Raw genomic sequence first — 19839 nt, 5'->3', positions numbered from 1 at the left:
AAGTTTCGCGGTTCACACACGACTCGGTGAAATTATGATTCAAATCTCCATCGCGAATCGACGACAAAGACATGCAGGCCTACGTTTCTAGGCACAATCTTGTAATCTCTATCATTACCTACATGAAAAGTAAAATTATAGCGCGTACATGATGTATGATTTAAATGATAATAAACAACAATAATTCATAAACGGCCTATAATCAAATTTGCATTTAATTAGATACTGTTTACCTTAAGATGCATGATGAAGACAGCGATAGATGAACGTTTTACTTTAGTACAAACTTTCTATACGAAATGAATCATCATAACAAAGCGACAAGGAGTTAATGAGCTCATGACGCAACAATACAGTAGCTGGGAAAAAATTGTTTACGACTTGAAAACATTCACTTATGTAATAATCAAAGCTATTGATGGTGTAACAGATACGTATTCAATGTCAGGTATCTATAACAAAGGGAGCTTGGTAACAGTATCGATAGCCATGCTTTGTGACATAACCGACACTTTCAACAACAAAACGTAAATTGACCTAAAACATGCGACTCGGGCTCTTATAATCTATTTTCTTGGCAACATGTCTGCTCTCTCCATAATAACAAGCACACTTATTATCTGTATCATGATGCTGATCAACTTCGCTCTAATTGTACCCTATACTTTTACCCGACGTTCTGGCTCCTTAGTGAGTCGCACGTGGAATGATATTAAATGTTCTCGGTCTCGTATTTTCTCTCTTATTGGCGTTATTGTTAAGAGGCAATTTAGAACAAATTAAGAGCAATATCCGGATGCCTTTCTGTATATCTCTTATTAGCTTTATTGAGGACAGTTTCGATTTATTTTCTAATGGTTTATGTGTTGTTTGTGTCTTTCAAAAGTCGTATCTTGCTAGATCATTGCTTTCATGAAATGTTTTTCAACCAAAATCCTTATTTTATTATCCCCAGGATCAATAAAGTATGTTTGCTCTGTCGATTTTAGTAAAAGTGTAGTTTAACTACAACACTTATATGCTAAGATACATATTATGCACTGCTGAATGATATTTTCGTGAACCATGGCTTGCTAAGGTCGTTGACTTTAACACAAATAAAACAATTATGGTAAACAAAAAACATGACAGCGTTAAGCTCACTCAGTCATCATCAACACGTGATCAACACACTTTTGATAATTATGATAGTTTAGATATAACTGCGGTTCACGAATATTTCGCCTCATTTTAGAACCGCTTATGTAACAAACATTTAGTAGAGAAAGGAAACTATCGTTATAGTTAGAGGCTATTAGAAAATTCTTTGTTCACAGCCGTAAATGCTATAATACATTATGTTTTATATGAAAAAGTGTATGTGTACACGCGAGTGGAGATATAATTACTATTAATGGGGCAATGTGCTGTAACAACAGTTGTATTGCCATCACGTTATGTTTGTGACAATATAGTAATTATGTTTCATATTATGTTTACTGCAAAATTAAGGTAATTTAAGCATATAAAAATTATTGTGGGTGCTTTCTTGTCACCGTCGTGGTTTAAAAAAAAGGTACGAATTTGACTGCACCGTTGGGGCGATGGATGAGCAACTTGCTACCGTACAACGTGTAGTGGGTTCGATTCTCGCACGATGCAACACTTTGTGTGATCCACAAATTGTTGTTTCGAGTCTGGATGTCAAGTGTATGTGAATTTGTATATTTGTAAATGCATTCACGACATAGAAGCAAATCCTAGTGCGGGATAGCTATAAAAAAAAACATTTTTAACGAAATGTTTTTATACCTCAAGGGCTTGGTTTCAAACTCCACTGCATATACAATAACACATTAAATAATAACTATTTAGAAATTTTCAAAGTGTCGCGTCCATTTGCGAGCTGTAGAAAGCATAAAAGAAGTGGCTAGCGTTAAATGAGAATGGCAGGAGTGTTGGGCAGCACCGTGACAAGACATGCTGTTGGCACCACTATACCGAGCTGGGGTCCTGTGATTTATAACGTTTATACAGAGATATTGTAATTAAAAGCATCTAAAAAAAATTTGAGTCACTCAAAAGATGTATGTTTTTGCATTTTCGTTTTCATATGATGTTTAGAGGATCATGAAGTGACGAATCTATTGCTTGGTCAGGCTAAATCGAACCTAGGGATGTGCCTTAACTGGCGTTGCACCGCGAGTGCTCTGAAGGTCTACTTACAGGATTCAGTGGCCCTTACAGTGAAAAAGGTGGCCACTGGGATGCTTTCAGTAAGGTAAACATCCCACACTTCCTAATCTTTTTATCTCCAAAAAGCTGGCTTTTGAAGGATTGCTCCCGTTAAAAAAATAAGGCACAATTGCTAACTCTGTGTTAATTGTGAGAATTTTGTAAACCCAATAATACTTTAATCAACTACAGGGCCAACGCAAACACAACTTCTGCAACTTAACGAAATTCAACTTTTTTCTTCATACGCCAACATCGACATAATTTTAGGGTAACGTAACGTAGAACCAAATTCAAAAGACCATTTCCTTAATCACACATTCAAACCACGCTACGGAAAGACAATATCAAGTTAAGCCACACCTTTTCTTATCAAGTAAGTTCAAAGACAGGAAATTTATAATTGGCCTTCGCTCGTTGACCTATTTTTGTAAAGGCAGGAGGGGCAATCGCTTTCATAACTATTATACAACCCACGAACAACTTTCACCTTTTGTATTATCATTATATTCCCACAAACTCTTTCAAAAACGCTCACAACGAAACGCTAATGCATTTTATTTTGTTAATTCTCTAAAGTTTTGTAACTATCCGTCCTAAGTGGTTGCTTAATTGAGGAAAAGATGAATGCAAAACTGTTAAGAAAGTGCATTTACTTTTCTTTGAATGTGCATTATTGAGTTTGGAGTAATATTTAACAGAAATAAATACTATGTATGACTATGACTATGGTCTTGTGAAGCATTTGAGGTGCCAAATAATTTTTCACAAAAGTTAACCTTTTTTTATATGGTTTAAGCCGATAAACGAGCAGACGGATCACCTGATGGTAAGCAATCGTCGCCGCCTATGGACATCCAAGTGTTACAAGTGCATTTGTGTGCGTTGCCGGCCTTCTGGGTGTTAGTTAAGGGTTTTTGGAGAATCAGGAATAAGGAAGATTGGAAAGAAGTGTAATTGGGCCTCCGGTAACCTAACTCACACAACGAAACCCCATGCAAGCGTCGTTTCACGTCGGTTTGCTGTGAGGTCGTGGTATAACTCCGGTATCGAACTAATTTTATTCACTACTGCAAAGATTTCGACCTTAAGATACATACTGTTTACTACTTTAATATTCACAACTACATTTGCAAAATAAAAGAAAGAAGAAAGTGTCATTGCAGCGGTAGTGTTTACGTTCTGCGGCGGCCATTGTTGTAGCTTTCTTTGCTATAAAGTGCAGAACACAACGACGGACTTGAAGCATTGTTTGACAAAAAGGCAAAGGTTACACGAATATTATACTTTAACGTGACGAATGAATCTGCTACTGCTTGGTATAGCACTGCAGTGAAGACCGGAATTAAAAATATGATTAATGCGAACCGTTTGTGTATACTCTGCTTTTGATTTGTAAGGAAAATGTTAAAAGTGTTCTTTCTTTGTTATGAAAGTACTCCTTGAACTATTTAGAGTACTTAATATTGTTAAATTTCAGCTATAAATTCAAAAATCTAAATTTCAATATTAAAACGATGTGTGCTTTCTGCAATTTACTTTTTACCTAGGAACTGCAATTCATGTTTTAATGGACATTGCATGATACCGAAGATCTTCACAAGTATTTGGAGGTGCTTAAGAAAACAAAGATGTTATAGACTAGATTTAAAATATAGGCCCAAATAATCCCAGAGTTGGGGATTACTTAGCGGGTTTACCGGAGCTTTGGCTCGAAAAGCAGAAGTCGGAACGGGGTGGTTTATAGTCAGTAATAGTCTGACACTCCTTCTCGCCTCACCCAAGGCAGAAGCCATCGGATGATTTTCCCACCTCAAAAAAAAAAGAACCAAATAATCAGAGAATAAATAAATGAACATCCCTATACTAGCCATCTTGTATTACACACTTGAGCAAAACCATCTCCAAACAATTCCATTTCACCACAATTTTTCCTCCTCCATCTTTGTAAAAAAAAACCAATCGTTGTGTTCTAACCACAAGACAGCAGTTATGATTACGTATCAGTCGTTACTCCGACGGAATACAATTGCATCACGGTCGAAAGCGTAATTACACTCAAATGTTATAAGAGCAAGAAACAAAAACACTTTCCACGACAATTCGTGAATCACAACACTTTAATGGGTGAATGGGTTGGAGATTGTTAGAGTATGGACTATGGAGTCGCTTTTGGTACAATCTGCATGTCGTAAAATTATTGTAACATTAATGCTTTTTGTTCCCAACCCTTTTATGGTCAAGAATGGTCACTTTTATATCATTCTTTTTTGACTAGAAACCATTATTACTATTTATTTTTTTCATGACTTGTCCCACTAAGTTACTTAGACTAAGAAAGAAGAAGAAGTTCTAGACGTTCTAGAGTGAAAATAGTGGTCTTTTGGATTATTGAAATCAGTTGATCAGTCTCTCTTGATCAGTTGTCTCCTTTGATAAATAAACATATCTTAATTTTATCCGTGGTATTTATTTAGCCAGGGCTGTTATCTTGTGTATATTCTTTTTTATTTCGCGGACCACATTTTTGTTTTCTTCGGATGGTCCACTGACCACCAGGGAACCGCTGAAAGTGGATTAGTATACATTAGTTAGCTTTTGCCAACAGCTTTGTTAACGTTGCTTAAATTTAGATGTGCTACATATTTCAGGTCATTCTCTAGGTAACAAACCGACATCCAAATTAAACATTGTTAATAATAAATACATTTTATAATGCATAGTTAATGTCAGCAATACATTTTTGAAAATTAAGCTGTAAATAAACTATTACTTAAGTTTAATATATTTGTTTTAATATCCTATTGTTAAGTAATATTTAAATCGATTAATCCCTCGATTTTCCTCCTCTCTAATAGTATACAAGTCTACGAACCAAACTTACAATACTTTAACCCAACTTGCAACAACAAATAATACAAAATACTAAAACCATAATAACTCTTTACAAACCACATTGTCACTAACGTACAAAAGAAAGATCAAAACAAAGAAAAAAAAAACATTCAGAAACCATAACCGAATAGACAATAATGATGACACTTTTACTTTATAATCCATTAGATAACAATCGTGTAACTTAACTCTAACTTTAACTTTAAAGTCAAATTTTAACTTGAACTTAGCGTGACGGTCAAGGCTCGATGCGGTTTCACTTTCTGATACTTTTCACCGACCGCGACCGCTCTCACGGCTCTGAGGACCTAGCATGAATTTATTTTACGCTTAACAAGATCAAAACGTTACTGTCTGCGGCGCTCTGATTGGCCTGCGTCAACAAACCAGCCAATCAGAGTGCCGAATGCGGTAACGTTTCGTTCTTCTTAAACTTAAAACAAACTCGTACTAAGCCCTCTGCGCTTGCGCACCGCACTGTTATTTAAAATAATAATAAACGCATTATGCTGCCATGACAGTTGCATCCACCATGAAATGAATGATCATTGATCATCGGTGAGTTTTGTTGTGCTAGAGCACAGTCAACGGTTGATGACAATGTTTTCTTTATTTCCAGTGAATAAGGTCGGTTTTGGTAAAGCAAATATTATAACTGCTAATGTACCGTTAATGGTATGAATGCATTTGTATGGGGAACGTGGTTCCTGTAAATTATGGGTACCTTTGTTCATTCAAATACCTACTTGATTCTATTTCTGTGTATAATTTCTTACTCTTCAAAATCTTCTGATCTTGATATTTAGACTTAAGCTTCGTCCCCACTAGAAACATTTGTCGAGCGACATGTGTCTCAAAAGACATCGGGCGATATCGGACGATGTCGGGCGACGTCGGACGACATCGCTGCGACATTGTTGACTGTGCGACAAGGAACAGTTTCTTACGAGGCTTTACCTACACAGCATAAGATTAAAATCCTCCGTATTCAACGTCTCTATCCATAAGAATACTTATTTACAAAAAAACAGTCAAGGTATCAAATACTAAATCAAATATGTCAACTAATAACTAAAGGGTACTTGTAATAGCAACACAGCAAAAGCTCATTGGAATCGCAGATCAATCAAAGTTTCTTCACCGAATAACTTCTGACTAACTTTCAGATTGCTTTCAGGCAGTTTCAAGATCAGTCAGTTGCTAACCTGACTTAGCGACTGTCAAACTTAGGCAGAAGTATCTCTGTTCAAGATTAATGTAGGTCTTGGATTCCGTTAGGGAATACAAGTTGGGTCAATTATTTTTAGGAATTTCAAGAGTTATTTTGGAGTTGGTAAGTAAGAGTTATTTGTTTTGAAAATAAGCATTTAGGTATTATTATTATTCAGTTAATCGATGTTCGATTATATAAATATACGTTTTATAAAAATTTTAACTTCGTATTTCACACACAATTTCAACTGATACTCATGTAATTTGGTAATTTATTGCAAACTTGCGGTCCGGCGCGGTTTCATCCGCTCTGTTCGTCCACCTTCCTCGAAAAAAAGACAAAAATATATTTTCAAATCAGACTTAAGAGATTAACGCATTTAAACAAACTCTTTAGCTTTATATAATAGTGTAAACTATCTTTATATATATAATTCTTCTGTACGTGTGTATGTCACTGAACTTCTCTTAAACGAGTGGACCGCCATCTATGTTAAGTTAAATGAGACCAGAGAGAAAGTAAACTCTCTTGTTTAATATTACCTGTGAATGCTACTAGATGTCATTAGCGGTGACTTTGGACGGTATTTTGATGAATTTTTTGTGTGTGTTCAAGGGGATCTGTTTAGATTCACAATTTTGTCCGCTGGACAATGTTTTTTTTATTAATTTTTAATTTATTAGTAGTTGTTGATTTTGGAATGTTTTACATTGGATCCGGCAGACGGCGCTACCATCGCAGTGTCAAATATAAATGACGTTAGATATTGTCATAACAATTGAATAATAATTTTCATCAAAATGGTCAAGAAGGTTTTAGCTTATTAAAAAAAGATTAAAATTTTCAAATTAAAGACGTGTAGACAGGACAACGTCTGTCGGGTCCGCTAGTAAAATATAAATTATTATGAAATTCATTCTGCCCTCTGTAGCATCAAGTAAGAAATAGTTCTATTAACAACGCCATCTATCAGCACAACGTGGAATCAATGAGAAAAGCAATGACGAGGGGCCTTTCACCGAGACCGTGTCTACCGCCATCTATGTTAAGTTAAATGAGACCAGAGAGAAAGTAAACTCTCATGTTTAATGGTACCTGTGAATGCTACTAGATGTCATTAGCGGTGACTTTGGACGGTATTTTATTAATGTTTTCTTTTTGTTCAAAAGAGATGCTGATATGAGATTTTGTCAGCTCTTTCTCAGTTATCAGTAGTTCTGAAAATGAATCAGAATAAAAGGTACATTCAAATCTTGGCATATTTGCCTGCATATGCATTTAAAGGCAAAGAAAACTGTTTTTGAGACAAAAAACAAAAATTATTAATGAAGAGTACAAAAACGATGCATATAAAACCATACAACGTTACGTGTGAAATCACACTCGCACATAATCTAAACCAGTTAATTTACTAATATGAAATTATAATTATTAACTCATCTTTTTTTCAAGGGGGAAAGCCATCCAATTACTTCTCCCGTCTAGGCTGAGACCCGAGTGGGACTGTCAGACTCTCACCGACTAAAAACCACCCCGTTCCTCCTGCTCTTCGAACGCACCTGTGACTCCTCTAGTGTTGCGGGTGTCCATGGGCGGCGCTAATCGCTTACCATCAGGTGACTCGTTTGCTCGTTTGCCACCTATTCCATGAAAAAAAAAATACAAAATCTTAGCCATAATTTTACAATCACTTACTAGACATAACGGAGCATTCATTCAAGTCATTGTTGTGATCATTTCACTTACCGTTTTATTGAAAGCGTGCAATATGGTTAACCAGACGGAAAATTTTACTTTCCTTGTTTGTATCGAGACTGGTGTATTGTATCGACATCTCCATTATGTTGCTGTTGCTTCAACAATTGTTCGGATCAAACAGAAAAACTGCTACTGTTTGTCTCTAGATGTACCTAATGGGTGCGTAAACGCAGGATTGCTTTTCCGGGTATTCTTTGTCGAATGCTTATATAGTAATCTGTGTATATGTTAGAGCCAAAGCAAAATCAGGATTTAAAAAAATAATCACATTAACTAGCTATTTATACAATATCTTCGAAGACTTGGATAATGTAACCTAACAAATAGCATGCAAACAAGCATTCAGCATGCAAGCAAACATGCAGTAGGCAGGGTTTCTGCCATGGCTCCGGCGCTGCGGGCCTCCGGCGGCCCCACGCGCCTACACGATTTTAAATTACACTTTAGGGGTAGGACAAACGCAACGAGCAGCTCGCGCGCTGTTTACATCCCAGAGGGTCATAGCCTTTTAGATGATCCGTGGATACCGCACGTTCTCCGAGGAGGCGGCTTACCTCCTTGCTGGATTACCTCCTTCTGCAAAGCAGTCATGCTAGCTTAGGAGGAGGCAAAGCGCGTGACGATCTCCGACCACAATAACTGCGGGCGGTGAGCAAGGATAGCTGCTTACTAACTAGGTTTGGGTTAGGCTTGTGTTAGTTTTGGTTTAGGTTAGGTTTGGGTTGGGTTAGGTTTGGGTTGGGTTTGGGTTGGGTTTGGGTTAGGTTTGGGTTAGGTTTGGGTTAGGTTTGGGTTAGGTTCGGGTTAGGTTCGGGTTAGGTTCGGGTTAGGTTCGGGTTAGGTTCGGGTTATTATATTTGCTTTGACGTTCAAAAGTCTTGGTCTATAATTTTGACTTTGACTTTGGCTACTGTCTATTTACCTTAGTAGCTATACCGTATGTTAATCCAATCCAATTCTATGACAGGTTCGGATCTCATAATGAAATACTGAAAAATACATGTCACAAGTACTAAACATTCCATACAATTACTAACACTTGTATAAAATACGTTCATTTACTTATTCAACTCATACCACTGACAGAACTCCATCAGTCTCCTCGTAAATGATGTCAATAACATCTCCATGACGTATGGTTATGTCACAATTACCGCAGTCGGCCCAAATGTGAGCATTACGGAACAACCAGTGAGGTAAAATGTTCCACTAAGTTTAACATTGTCACCTACTTTTGAGATAGTGTATCTGTACAATGTTGTTTCTTGTTTATTTTCTATGAATACTAGGTCTCAGATTTTTTTTCAATGTGTGATTTATTAGGATAAAGATTATGTAAGAAAATAATAACGATGAATAACAAATCACTCATGTACTTTAGAATTACTAATTAGTTCATGCAATGGTTGTTTAGATACTAATTACATAATATGTAGTTAATTAATACAAATTAATCACTTTGAAATGAAGAACATGCTTCAAAGTTCAATATTTCTTGAAATGGGTTATACATCAGCAGCTTTCAATAAATTTAAAACATCGAAGTGCTACACACATAGCATTGATTTTAAAACAACAAAAGTACTTAATCATAACAAAAAACTTCCCAGTAGTTACATAACACCACAAATACCTGCCCATACATTCGATTTATTTGAAAAAACAACCATTTCGCCACTAAACCGAACAACAATAGGACCATTAGGAGATGTCATCGTGCGTGCAAACAAAAGAAGTCGGGAAGAGATAAAACAACGGAACACGGACAGAGCACTTCAAACTATCAGAGACCATTGTGGCCGCTACCTGGTCCCAGTTGCACTTCAACCACCGCACAAAATGGTTGCAATTTATTTCTTACTGTCTTTAAGTATCGCTTATGTTTCCGCGGAGCATACGGGCGCGTACTCATCACCTCAGTACGCGAAAAAGATGTATCCTAAGAAAGGATATGACACGAACGAGTTGCTGCCCCGGGATAAGCCTCCAGTGCTGTTCAAAGATGAGCCGGATCAGGGTTCCATCGCCAGATTCGACAATAACAATGATACGTCCCTGTACGGGAGGTCATCATTTCTGGACGCAGCGGGGAGTTTCCTCAGTGGAACAGGAGGGCAGGTGGTGACCAGTATAGCAAGGGACTTCATCGCTCGGTCCACAGGCAGCAGTCAGGTTGGTTTTGACTGCGCATCCCAGGTTCGTACTAATCACACTTCTCTATAAAGTTGCACGCATTCCTTCTATGACTAATATTGCTTTTTGTTTTGAATATGTAAAAAGTATTTTCGTGAGTCATAGAGTTAAGGGTAAGATGACGTCACTTGTTTGAAAGAAATGGTTTCTGTGAAAGTATTCTTTGAAGTTTTATCTTATCAGGAAAGGACAGCAACTATTGATGAATTGGGTACAATGAAGTAGTTATGACTAATCACTCAGTCGGTAGGGTTGTATGACGCTTAACGCCTGTAGAACTTGAACCTTTTACATAAATAACCAGAATTTACAATATTCTATTGGTAAAGTTATGTTCAATAATTACTGAAAAATATTTTGTTATGAAAAATATAATTTACGTGTCGTAATTTCTTCTTAAGTGTAACTTAGGTTATGAAGAAGAGTCTCCTGCACTGACCCTTATCTAAGTTCTATATAAGTTATTTGGGAACAACACAATTTATTCCATCTTATTATCTTTTATATTAGATGACGTTATCACATCACAAACTCAGTTATAAATAAGATTTACTTAATGTAATAATTCATAGTTTATTTTCAGAATATGGAACGTCCAAATTTCAGTAGCAGTATTTAAGATTCGTGTTTATTTTCCCTACAGGTACTAAGTCTAAACTTGACAAACCTAGTGATCCTGATAGTGCTGAAGGCGTTGATCCTGGCGGCTGGTTTCTTCGGCGCAGGCGCATGGAAAGGCGGACACTACTACGGAAGGAGTCTCGACGGTAAGTGACTCATATAATGTGTTATACATACATAACTGTCGTGTAGATTATTAAGATTATAGTGACAAGGAATTTAAAGTGTTTCCTGCTCTTTATATTATATAACTAGCGTCTGCCAACAGCTTCGTCTGAGTTCCTGTGATATAAAAAGTGGCATGTGTTATTCCAGACTATTAGTTGAAAATTTCATCTCGATCCCTTCAGCCGTTTTCACGTAACGGATTAACAAACATACAAAGTTTCGCATTAATAATATTAGTAGGATGTTAAGATCCAAAGCGTTGATAACGGAAATCTATACTAATATTATAAAGCTGAAGAGTTTGTTTGTTTGTTTGTTTGTTTGAACGCGCTAATCTCCGGAACTACTGGTCCGATTTGAATAATTCTTTTTGTGTTGGATAGTCCATTTATTGAGGAAGGCTATAGGCTATAAAACATCACGCTATGACCAATAGGAGCCGAGCAGAGCGGGTGAAACCGCGCGGAAGTAGCTATATACTATATTTTTTCTATTAAATCGACAATCAATTCGTGACGGATTACCAAACAAAGAAACATATAAACTTTTGAGTTTATTTAATTTTAGAACTTTGTAAATGGGAAAAAATAACAATTTCAAATTTATCATCATACAAGCCCCCATATAACTTCCAAAATTCGTCAATATACCAAACTTAATTACAATCAATCACCATTACAGTTGATTACAGCCCCCATTTAGTAATATTCCCAAAATCCTAACAATAACCTCTTGCAAAAACTGCAACACTATCAACGGAATGACCAGGAAATCATGAATCGTAAAGAGTTACATCTGCCGTCCACCTTTCAAGGGCACGATACACACAAACAAACTGACCATGCTATAATCCAATACTCGGGGCCGATGGGTTTGCTGTGTCCGGCCCGTAATCCCATTGCCATGGGATTATCTCCGGCCCTCCCGACAAATGACCATCAAATAACATCAGTAAAAGGACAATGTTGCTACGAACTTTTATACTAAATACTGTTACACTTTCACCCGTTAAGTATGTTCCGTGATCTGTTTGTAAAAGCCAATTTAAAGTATGTATTTAAATGCCGTTTGGTTGTTAGGCTTTGTTTTATTATAACGATGAATATCACATTCATATAAGATTTTATGGCCGATTAACCAATAATAGTCTTGGAAAAATCAATTAAATTAAAGAAACTGAAAACCCAATTTACAGTTTGTTATCGTCTATGTTTTAACGGTATTGATTCCATGACTCCATATTGCATTAGATTAACTATAATTAATCGTTCGCCAATAATTATTACAACGCTAGCAAAATTTGTCTGTCAAAGAAAACATAACTGATAATTTTCCAGAAAAGGAATCATTATGTTCACAACCATTACCTTAAAACAAACAAACCTTAAGGTAAGATGAGGCTGGCATGATCTTGTCGATTAAAAACCTCATAATTATCTTTAATAAAGATTGAAAAACAAACTTTCCCTTCCATCACAAAATTTAAAATTACAAAACCAGTCTATAAAATCTATTCACTAAACACAAGTTAAGAAATTACCCTCAAAATCTTTTCCGCAGACAACAAAAACGTGACCTACATAAGCGAAGACGAGATCCTGCTGTACCTGAGCTACTTGGCTGGTCAACAGAAGAAAGACTACGGCTGTCTGTACCTGCTGTCGTGTCAACGACCTCAGCAGGCCAGCATGTATTCTTCTGGAGCTGAACTGCTGCTGCAAGGCACCAGGATGTTGCAAGGGTACGTATTATAACAAAAGTACAAGGTTGGCTGAAATCGTTTGAACGCTACAAGACCAATGGATAAGATAATACATTTAAATTTACATAATTACCCATTTTGGGCATTATAATGTCACCTGTATCATTTTCCAGTTAAGTTCTGCCTCCGCTACCGAAATAAACTTAGGAGATATATAATGTCCTCGTAAAGGGATCATATTGATGGTATTTTATGGCCATGCGGATAATTTATTTAATCACTTTTAAACCTACGTAATCCTCAGTAACAGTAATACACTTCACCAATAATTTTAAATCACAAGTAATTTACGAACTGCCATACTCAGAGACGTTTAAGGATTACTTAAAGTATTCCTTAGAAACGATTTCGTTTCGAAAATAATTGCTAAGGACTGGCTTAAGTAATCATTAAAAGATTTAGAGTACGGCAATAAGAAACTAATATCTCTAATTACCTTCAGAGACAGCGTGGACTTGGAGCCGTATGCAGAAATAGCGATGGGCATCAAGCAAGCAGCCGAATGGGGCGAAGGAGGCATGAACTGCGACACTCGGTACAAGTGCGGAGAGTAACAAGGCTGAAACTAAATTATTTAAATACTATTTTTAATCATATATTGATAGTAGAATAATCTCTTGAGCTTAAAACAGTTATTGTTGTAGAAATAAATATCAATACGTTTCAAACAAAATACTATAAATAAGTGTATAAAAAATATTTACGAGGTTGTAATTTGAAGTAATATACTAGGTTTCTTATACTGGCCAAACTTACAACCTACAAAACAGTTATTTTTTGTAGAATTAAATAGCAGTACAATTCAAATAAAAAGCTACAATTAAGAGCATAAATCATATTTAATAAGTTGTAATTTTATTATCGCTAATAATGAATTTAAAGTAATATTAGTTATAATAGTAAAAGTTTATATTATTATAGTCAAAACTGATTAACGTATTCCCATTAGGTAAGGTATAGTCAATAAAAATAAAACGAATGAAAAAGAAAAACAGGAAACTAAGTTTATTTAAGTAATAAAACTATGTACAGAAAGAGCTGACGTATTGTTTTATTCATAGAAATCCTTTAGCTACAGCCCATTGCAAATCCACAAATTAGCCCAAATCAGTCTGCAATCATACATTTCCAAATAGATCTATTATTCTTATTAAAATGTTCCTAAATACATTCGTTGCTTTCTTTACAAAATTAAAATCATTTAGGTCCATCTATACTGCATATCACAATTCCTGATTATTTAATTAAGGAGCATTCGCTGCAAGAACATGGGGAGTTCTTTCTGATGGGTTATTGGCTCTGGCTGCTCTGTATTCTGCATAGGACACATAACCATCTCCATCTTTATCGTCTGATTCTAATGTTCGATCCACTAGAGCTGAAATTTGAACAGATATTATAAATGTGGTAACACATGACATGACTGATGACAGAATTCGTATAATATAGACGATCGACGAGTTAATGAATGGATGATGTCATATATCCTACATCGGCCATATAAAGTTTACATGCGCATAAACATGGATAGAAAATCCCATCGAACAAAAGTTGAGTGGAAAGCCTGCCAGGCATGATCACCTCGCCTGGTCAGAGGATCCTCCTTTTCTTATTTAACTATAACTACTCTCTGTTCCCTAACAAAGTCATTATTTTCAATTTAGATAGATATGTATTGATAACTTAGTCTTATCGAATTGAAAATATAATTTCTTCATATTTTATATCATAAATTGGACACTATGACGTGTGACTATCAGTATGACACTATGACGAATGTATTACAAAATATTTCAATATTATTAAATTGTTAGTATCTTACCAATATAAGCGTCAAGATCATTGGCTTCTGGTTCAATGGATGAATCTGCATCAGGATCTGGTGCTTCATGCTCAATAGTATGATATACAGCCTGTAAAATTACACAGACATCTTTAAAGACATTTTTAAGATACAAAACCTTATATGCAACGTCACGTCTTATACACCCACTTTTCACCATTTGTGTTTTAAGTCCCATGTAATAGAGGGTGAGCCTATTGCCATATAGTGGGCACAATTTCAAACTCCGTACTACTACTGAGAAATTTTCGAAAAACCGAAACAAGCCCAGTAATTCTTTGCCCGACCCGGTAATCGAACCCAACACCCCTTGTCAGTCTATCGCACTTTGGACCACTCAACCAATACGGCAGATAAAAAAGTTCCGTAAAAATTTCGACACACTCACTTATTTCTAAGTTCAAGGTTATCTGTTAGCTAATTAATTATTCCCCTCACCTTCAGCAGTTCCAATCCATCCAACATGGAATTTTTATCGAAATCGTGAGCTGAGAAGTAATGGAACTCTAATTCTTCTGGCGTCATCTTCGATAGCGCTTCCGCTGTCAGTACCTGTGCGTCTTCTTCAATGTGTCTGTAACAAGCATATTATTATAATTGGACTAGATAAAATATCATATCGATGGCTAATTACCAATAGCTCTTAATAGAAAAAAGTTAAAATTTTACACAAATTGAAAAAAAAACCATTTCATATCTTGGTTCTTGGTTCTTGGTTTTTATAAATTAGTTCCTATTTCGATTGATTTCGAAAAAAATACACTTCAGAGTTAGAAGTATTTCGCCGTCGATATGTAAAAATTTACACTCTTTTAAGGTTTGATCAAAATCTGTATTTGTCTGCTACAATGTCTGTCTAAATTAGAAGATAGTGGTAGATTTACCACCACTAGTTAGATTGATTTTAAATTATCTAAAACTTAAATTTTCAATTCAATAACCACGACTTCTTCTTTAAATATATATATCAACGAATCAAACAAAACTGCCACATGACTTAACGATAATAAATATCATGTTTGTGTTGCATTTACTAACAACCTTTGCGTTCCACGCTGTCGACCAGAACGTCGTCACCATTGTCATAATGGCTTACTTAATCTCAAGCAACAGTTGCATCAGTAGAAAGAATTGGACAATTATTTTTAGGCATTTTATTAAAATTCAACAATGGAGACGAATGTGGAAACAGTTCGCCGAATATCCAACATTTCATCACGCCATTTTGACTGTCTACTTCAAGGTCAGAATATGCCAAGTAGAGAGGACATTTCTTAATTTATCTTAAGATTTTTGTGTTGCTATTTTCTTATTTATTTTGAAGTCCTAACTGACACAAATCTCTTAAAGGCAAGTCCTCTGCTAAGGAACCGCTGTTCACCGGTGTATCATGGATTTGGACAAGTTCGTCTACATAAAGCATTTATAGTTTGTTTAATCAATCTGCTTTTGAAGTCGACCAAAACGACCGAAATGAAAATTTAAAGACAAACTACTTAATTGCCGTAAAAGAAAAGTGGAGAGCACTTTTCTTTTCTTCTCTTCTAATTAATTCGTTGCGGGATCCAAGACAGTCAGCGGATTTCAGTGTTCCAGTGTATTTATGGTTGTATCTACTATAGATTTTGGCTTACAGGAGTTGCAGCGATTTGGGAGGTTGAGGCGGGCTTGTCCTAATGTAAAATAGTCTTCACTGTAACTTACTTGGTATCATGCAATAGCTGCACGTCTCCGGTAAGTGACTCCGAGCCCCGTGGCTTGTAGTGGTGGTGCTTGTGGTCAACCGGGGTCTGCCCGTGAGGGTGATGCGGGCCGCGACGCATGCCCAACGCCATCGCGTTCAGCATTAGGATTAGACATGCTGGAAGTTAAGTTGAGTTATAGTGATATTATAACCACCATGAAATATAATCCAACCTATTAATAAAATTGCTCTAATGTACCTAATAATTAATGTACGTTTGCTCTTCGAAAAGGGAGATAAAACTGGAAGACTAGTTGTATTATTAACAATGTAGTAAAACCAACTCTATTTTTTTTAATATGTAGATAATTCTGGAACTGTAACTTTTTCAACATCAGACCTCCTTCGTCTTTCAATACCAGACAAAAGCTTACGATTCCATTAGATTGGCAGCAACTTCATAAGTATGACAAATCACTCGAGCATCCAAACAACAACCAATATCTGGAATTAACGGAAGTATGATACATCGGACCCTTCGTCAATAAGGAGATTATTTCTACAAAACTAACAACCGGCACGCGCCACAAATTCGTCGCATCAATTGACAAATATTACAACAATCAGAGAGCGAACAACACTTAATACCTGTCTTTAATTTGTCCTGCATTGTACTTGGGGGCATAAAGGGTGCGACAGCTGGGGTCCCGTTGCTCCCCATGCGGTCTACAGGCATCCCGCCGGGACCCAATATTCACACCTCATTTCACAAGAGTCCTGCCCATTACATTTGTCATCGCCTAGTCAAAAGCACGTCAAACTGAATATTTTACTGCGATTACTATTTTAAAATTAGCCGTATTGTAATTTGCGTGTTTATTTAAATTTCTATTGTATGTTTTTATAATCGAGCGCTTCGGTAGGTTATAAAAATGGAAGGCAATTCTTCTGATTTGCATTAATTAAGTAGGTTTTCAAGAAGATTTCGTTTATTTATAAAATCTTACCTAAAATGTATCATTACAGTTTTCCCAATGCGATAGTTAGGCATAGGATTGTTAAAGTAGAGGCCAGTTTTAATAAATTTCCCTCTAAATATGTTAGGTTTTCCAATAAAAACATGATCGTATTACACGTAGAACATAGAAAGTAAATCTTAACTGTGACAGAAATTCAAATAAAATGCCCCAATTTTCAATGAAACCCGAATAGAAGATTGCAATCTAACCCTCTTAAAAACATACATTAAAACAAAAAGAGACAGGTGCCGTCACCCTTTAGATAAAAAATCTATTACAAAGAACTTTCAATGTATCGAATGCATAATTTATTTTGGGCCCTCGATTTTTGAACAGTTGTTATACAGAAAAACGAGACTGGTCTTTAATCGGACCCCACTTTATTATAGAGCAGTATAAAGCCGTAATGGGGGACAAATTATGCGCTCTGTGACAAGTGCGCTGTCCATATGTCGGGGTGTCCGACGCAAACGGTGCTACGAGCAAAGGGGACACACAGGGCTGAAGGATAATGCACTTTCGGAGACCTCAGATATTTATTTTTAGTACCGTTTTCTTAAGTGGTCCCCGTCTGATACGCCAGATACTCCTGATACGCCAGAATAGGTACAAGGTGTATTGATATTCTGATTATATCAATACACCTAGTCTATTGTACTTTGGGTCCCATACGCATCCAAACTCTTTTACTCCAAGCTCTATTATTCAACATGCTTTAGAACATCAACATCTCCTAAATATTCCTATTTCCGTCACTAAAAAACAAGACACCAAGCTCCCATAGAAAGTACCAATCAAATCAGAAGAAGCACACAGAAATTCACCACTCTTCATCCGCTCTCATCAGATTCTTACTGACTAAAAACCACCACGTTCCTACTACTGCTTTTTGAGCTGGAGCTAATAACCCGCTAGGCAAACCGCAGCTCCGGAAATTATACACTCTAGCAGACTCACAATCCCAACCAAAATATTCGTCACACAAACGACCAGTACATCACAAGTATGAATGAACAAGGGTGTCCGCGAATCCATCCCTACGTATTATCGTCTGATAACACCCCAATCCCCTGCGATTACAATAGATCCGTCACTACGGGTCACAGGTTCTTTTATTTTCTACTAAACCTTGGTCACATTTTGGTTTGATACAAAGCCAAATAATCTTCTAATGAAGTGGTACTGAAGATAGGGATCTTTGAAGTGATGGAGTAAGCTTATTAAGAGATTTTTGTGATGGGGTTCAAGTTTACAGGTTTTTGATAAGAATCTAATGGTTGGATATATTAACCTATCTCTCGTAGCTATATAGCGATATAGCTCTCGTATATGCGCGTAGATCTGCGTTCATATCAAGGGTTAATCGAGAAATCATTACTGTACATGATAGCTCATTGAGTGTAGTAATGCATAGAAAATGTTGATAAGAGGTTACAGTAACAATAATACTTTTGAGAACACTATTAAGTGTTATACTCATTTGCAGATTTGGGAACAGGCAAAGCGATAAAGAGGTAACTAAGACCAAACAGAACTAACAACTAAATAAAGTCCTTTTCAGCATTGGAATACCTACAGATATTGAAAAGATCTTCAAGTTTATAGGTTATCTCGGCAATACTTCAGCTAATTTTATTACAGACTATTTAAACTACAAGAAGTTATGGTAATGGTAAGCAACCTCACCCTCAAGTTTCATCTCTGCTGCATCACTCAGATTCTCACTAATTCCTCTTTTTGAAAACAAATAACATCACAGTCTTCTACTGATACATTTTACACCATCTGTCAAGGGCTGACATTAGAAATCAATTTTACAGCGCACGCGCAAACCGTACAAGCTAACTTAGACCTTGTTTCTTTGAGGATAAGGACTATTATTGCTTCTATCACTGTTTCGATTGGCGCATGTCAAGTGTCACTTCTTGAAGGGTTCTTTAATTTAGTTCGCCACCCGCGAGATGTCGCTACGAGGCTTATCACAGGTTAGATTCATGTAAATTGGTATCATCGGTTTTCATGAGAATGCTGTGGGTTACTGGTTCGATTCCCCGGCGTGCTAAAGTATGATGGAGGTTTCGTTTAGAAAATTGTTTGCATTGCATAGCACCTAGCTAGAATTCATGAATTATTATTTATTTTATTTAGGGCTACCAATAACAATTTGGGAGTAATAACACAGTTGTAGTAAAATGCTACATCAATTTAAATTGTTAACCAAAGCCCTTGAGAAACATAAGTACATATACATATAAAACTCGAATACATATTTTAATATCCTTATTCAAATTTAAAATCTTTGTATCAGGTTCTTATTGAAATCTTTACTGTACTACACAATCTCAGAACTATCTATAAACGAATCCTCATAGGTAATTTTTACAACCAACCTTAATTGTATTACACTAAAACACAAAATCTACTTAACAGCCCCTGAAACTTCTAAAAACACATCTTGCCATATAGCCA

At 36.2% G+C, this 19839-nt stretch overlaps 2 protein-coding genes across 2 annotated transcripts; one reads left to right on the top strand and one right to left on the bottom strand.

Annotated features, from left to right (window-relative positions):
- Nucleotides 1–9684: 9684 nt before the first annotated feature.
- LOC118268009 (uncharacterized) lies at nucleotides 9685–13673 on the top strand. The gene is made up of 4 exons (XM_035582282.2): nucleotides 9685–10252; nucleotides 10917–11040; nucleotides 12623–12803; nucleotides 13267–13673. The coding sequence occupies exons 1-4, from the start codon at nucleotides 9920–9922 to the stop codon at nucleotides 13376–13378; spliced, it is 750 nt and encodes a 249-aa protein (XP_035438175.2). The 5' UTR covers nucleotides 9685–9919; the 3' UTR covers nucleotides 13379–13673.
- Nucleotides 13674–13808: 135 nt separating this feature from the next.
- On the bottom strand, nucleotides 13809–19168 carry LOC118268007 (multiple coagulation factor deficiency protein 2 homolog). Its single transcript, XM_035582281.2, has 5 exons — nucleotides 19057–19168; nucleotides 16372–16528; nucleotides 15106–15241; nucleotides 14647–14737; nucleotides 13809–14202 (listed from the first exon to the last, which is right to left on the bottom strand). The coding sequence occupies exons 1-5, from the start codon at nucleotides 19067–19069 to the stop codon at nucleotides 14069–14071; spliced, it is 531 nt and encodes a 176-aa protein (XP_035438174.2). The 5' UTR covers nucleotides 19070–19168; the 3' UTR covers nucleotides 13809–14068.
- Nucleotides 19169–19839: the final 671 nt, after the last annotated feature.

This window comes from Spodoptera frugiperda, chromosome 6 (assembly GCF_023101765.2).
Source record: "Spodoptera frugiperda isolate SF20-4 chromosome 6, AGI-APGP_CSIRO_Sfru_2.0, whole genome shotgun sequence".
NCBI lineage: Eukaryota > Metazoa > Arthropoda > Insecta > Lepidoptera > Noctuidae > Spodoptera > Spodoptera frugiperda.
The sequence above is the reverse complement of the archived record's forward strand: the minus strand, read 5'-3'. Positions and strand labels throughout refer to the sequence as shown.

Coding starts and splice junctions, on each gene's coding strand:
- LOC118268007 (XM_035582281.2), bottom strand. Junction 15,242..16,371: donor CAGCTATTGCATGATACCAA/GTAAGTTACAGT, acceptor TGCTTGTTACAG/ACACATTGAAGAAGACGCAC. Junction 14,203..14,646: donor TGATCTTGACGCTTATATTG/GTAAGATACTAA, acceptor TTCAAATTTCAG/CTCTAGTGGATCGAACATTA.
- LOC118268009 (XM_035582282.2), top strand. CDS start 9,920: ATGGTTGCAATTTATTTCTTACTGTCTTTAAGTATCGCTTATGTTTCC. Junction 10,253..10,916: donor GGTCCACAGGCAGCAGTCAG/GTTGGTTTTGAC, acceptor TTTTCCCTACAG/GTACTAAGTCTAAACTTGAC. Junction 11,041..12,622: donor CTACGGAAGGAGTCTCGACG/GTAAGTGACTCA, acceptor TCTTTTCCGCAG/ACAACAAAAACGTGACCTAC.